Here is a 3,847-nt window from a genome sequence, read left to right as displayed (position 1 = left end):
TAAATCTAAGCTCATCAATCTTCATGTGCGTGATTGATCTTTATATCTCACGTTCATCGTTCGGCTTGCTTGGTCTTTTTATAGCTAGATGATATTGTGTCGATAAATCATGTAAAATTTATTTAATAGGGGACAACAATCATTTTTTTCTTTCTTATTCTTCTGTTTCACTCTCTCTTTAGAAAAAAATATAAATATAACTCCAGTTTTTGTATTTTGAAGTATGATTCCAATTTATATATCAACCATGCATATGTTTTCTAATATATATGAACAAGAACAAACCACAAAAGTGACACGACACGTTCATCTACAAATTGATAACATGAACCATATAGGATACTATGCCATCTTCGTAAAGCTTTTTTCTTGAACCACTTAAATTTGATTCCTTCTTAACTTATACTCTTGGATTGTTATATGCTTTTTTTGCATGATCGCCAACAACCTGACAGCTAGAACGAAGACAACACACTATCTTGAATATGCTTTTTTTTGTCCAAAGTTTCCTCCACGTAAAAAGGAAAATATGTCCAAGCCGTGTTCTAAAATATAAAGAAAAATACAAAACAAACGTGAGCCACATAATATTCAACCGCTTCCCAAAGCCTAATCAAAAAAGAAGCAAGTCAATAACAACAAATACATGTCAGAGTCTAACATATATAACATGTGAATGTTGTTGTCTTGCTCTCTTTGCTATTAACCACATCGTCCACGACGGCGTTCCAGTCTTCAAGATGCGGCCGAACCTAAGGCCTAAAGATAATGAAGGGGCTACTTGTAGCATTGCATACAATTCATCGGTTTGAAAGAGACTAATAAAAATCTAGTGGTAGACAAGAAGACCAAGTTGTTCATCGTTTGAACTTGAAAAAAAAAAGTTCTTATAATGGTCTTTTATTTTTATGAAAAAATGAAATAACATACAAAGATCCGAATTTCACAAAAGTGATTTTTATCATTCGGATCCTCAAATTAAAACCTTAAACAAAGATGGTTCTCACCATATGATTATTATTTTAAAAGTTATTAAAAGAAACTAAGAAATCGTACAATGACGATTTTATGATAAGATGCAACAACAAACCAGACGGACTACCTTTGTCACGCGGAAAGGTAGTCGAAGCCGTCTTCGTCGCTGCAATAAAAGCCAAGGTTATTAATCGCAGCTGAAAGGGAGTTACTCATAGATGCCGGCTCAGTCGCGAGATACGGCATGTTGTTGAAGGAACGATCAAGACAAGCCACAACGTTGTTCAATTCCTCATCATCTTCATCTTCACCACCACCTTTGGTATGCATCAACTTCTCTGCTCTGTGCTTTAGACTCTGAAACATTATCTCAGGCTCATGCTGCACCGCTCGGAGAACATCCGCAGAGGACTGACCAGGCATGGCTCGGGTCACTGCAAAGCTATGCGGTCCATCGCTCTGAGAGACCCTGACAACGCTTGGCCCGCCAAACAAATTGTGCACTCCACCTAGCGCCTCCTCGTAAGCCCCTCCAAGAAACATACCCAAAAAGTACCTTCCTCCACCACCGCCGTCTAGCTCGTGCAACGGCAAGCTGGACTCGCCGCCTATGAACTTATCAATCTTCCCATCGCTGTCACACGTCAAATCCGACAAGACCCCGCGAGCCCCTGGCCTCTGGTCGAGCTTATGGATAGGAACTATAGGAAACAGCTGATCAATCCCCCACAGATCAGGAATCGAAGTGAAAACCGAAAGGTTGATATTGTAAGTCTGAACCGGATCAGACGCGCCTATAGCCTTCAGCACCCACTCGCATAACCCATCAACAGAAGCCAACTGCTCGATGCTCAAAACACCGTCTTTGAAACCGTCAACACATCTCTGCTTCAGCTTGTCCACGTAAAGGAGGCAGCTTTCTTGGTCCCCACGCATCACAGCAGCGTATAGATCCTCGTAATCAACTCTAGCCTCGTCACATTCAAGCAGGAACTGAATATCATCGTGATGAGCCTGAGCCATTGGTTTAGCCGCGGAAACAGCCTCGAAGATCAAGACCGAATTATGAGAGACTATCCCTCTTCCGCTCTCGCTGCATATCACCGGATGCTTCACCGATCTCCGGTCGCATACAGACAGAACAGAAGCCACAACAGCTTCAGCATACTCCTCCAGAGTATAACCAACGGAGAGATCCGAGTCTCCAGACTTCGACCCGTCGTAGTCAATCCCCAAACCGCCACCAACATCGATAACCTTCATACCCGCACCGAGACGCACGAGCTCGCAGTAAAGCTGAGCAGCTTCCCCAACACCGTCGGAGAGCAAGGCAGTCGACGGAATCTGAGACCCAATGTGGAAATGCAGAAGCTGGAGACAATCAAGCATACCACTTTCCCTAAGCTTCCTCACAACACGAACAATCTGACTAGTAGTCAAACCAAACTTGCCCTTTTCACCAGACGTTGATCCGAAATGACCAGAGTGTTTGGTCCTCAGCTTAGCTCGTAACCCAATCACAGGCCTCACGTTCATCTTCCGACTCAGATCAATAACCAAATCAAGCTCTTCCTCTTGCTCTAACACAATAACAGTGTTCAACGCTAGCTTCCTCCCAAGCAGAGCCAAAGATATATACTCAACGTCTTTAAAACCGTTACACACAAGAAAGGCCTCGCGGTTACCTTTAACCAAACAGCTCATAGCGAGGAGAATCTCCGGTTTAGACCCAGCTTCCAAACCGAACCGGAAACCAGATCCGAATTTCACAATGTCCTCCACCACGAACCGGTCTTGATTGCACTTAACCGGATACACGCCCTGGTAATGCGAATCGTAACCCTGGCTCTGAACCGCGAAATCGAACGCGGACTGGAGACACTCGAGCCGGTTTTTTAAAACGTCAGGGAACCGGACGATAACCGGGAGCTGCAATCCCAAACCGCCAAACGGCTTAGGATCCGTTACCTTCTTAACAACTTTCAACAGATCGATGTCTTGGTGAGGCAAAGTGTTGGATCCGTGAGGACGGATAGAGATGTTGCCGGAGGTGTTGGCGGTGAAGTAGGGAGCTCCCCATCCGTCGATCCGGTAAAGAGCGGCGGAGAGGGAGGAGTTCCAACGGCAAGAGGTGTCGGAAACAACGGACGGCGGCGGGGGAAAGGCGGTGGTATCGACGCAAGCTAGAGTAGGCATTTTTTCAGCAACGACGACGACGACGGAAAAAAAAAACTATTGAATCTCGGATTTTGTAAAGGTAGGGGCTTGAAAACCGCCGAGGCCGGAGCCTCGGCTATCCCCTCAGAAGAAGGGGGAAGATGGATCTGTCTCCGCCGTGAAACCCACCTCTTGCGCCCCGACCCGATGCCAGAATCTCCACGGTGAATGTTTCAGGTGAAAACTTGAAAATTAAAGGGAAAAAAAGGAAATCAACAACGAGTTTTATTCCCTTATCATGCAGAGATCCGGGTTTTGTGGAGAAGGAAGAGAATGTGAGGTTTCTAGGGAGAATGCGTAAGAAAATAGAGACTGATGAAGGGAGGCGTGAGATTGATGAAGGGAGCTTGCTCTTGTTTATATAGGAGGAGGAGAAGGAGAAGGAGGTTACCAAGGAAGCAAGTGGGCCGTAGGGCCCATTATGATATCACTTTAAAAACTTTTCATGTTTTTCAACGCCTTTTTATTACTTTTACTACACCGCATAAAAGAAGAACGTAGAATAATCGTATCCTTGATTTAGTTTCCTATGCCATAGATTCGGTTTAGCAATTTGTGACGTACCATTTTAGTTATATATCATCAAAATATATTCCAGGTCTAAAAATACCATAATTTGGGGAATTTGTCAAAATAAATGAAAAGGAAATTATGA

The 3,847-nt window shown here is 44.1% G+C and overlaps 1 protein-coding gene across 1 annotated transcript; it reads right to left on the bottom strand.

Annotated features, from left to right (window-relative positions):
- Window positions 1–830: 830 nt before the first annotated feature.
- On the bottom strand, window positions 831–3,543 carry LOC106334940 (arginine decarboxylase 2-like). Its single transcript, XM_013773334.1, has one exon. The coding sequence runs from the start codon at window positions 3,169–3,171 to the stop codon at window positions 1,108–1,110; it is 2,064 nt and encodes a 687-aa protein (XP_013628788.1). The 5' UTR covers window positions 3,172–3,543; the 3' UTR covers window positions 831–1,107.
- Between the last annotated feature and the right edge of the window lie 304 nt (window positions 3,544–3,847).

Source organism: Brassica oleracea, chromosome C3 (assembly GCF_000695525.1).
Source record: "Brassica oleracea var. oleracea cultivar TO1000 chromosome C3, BOL, whole genome shotgun sequence".
Lineage (NCBI taxonomy): Eukaryota > Viridiplantae > Streptophyta > Magnoliopsida > Brassicales > Brassicaceae > Brassica > Brassica oleracea.
The sequence above is the reverse complement of the archived record's forward strand: the minus strand, read 5'-3'. Positions and strand labels throughout refer to the sequence as shown.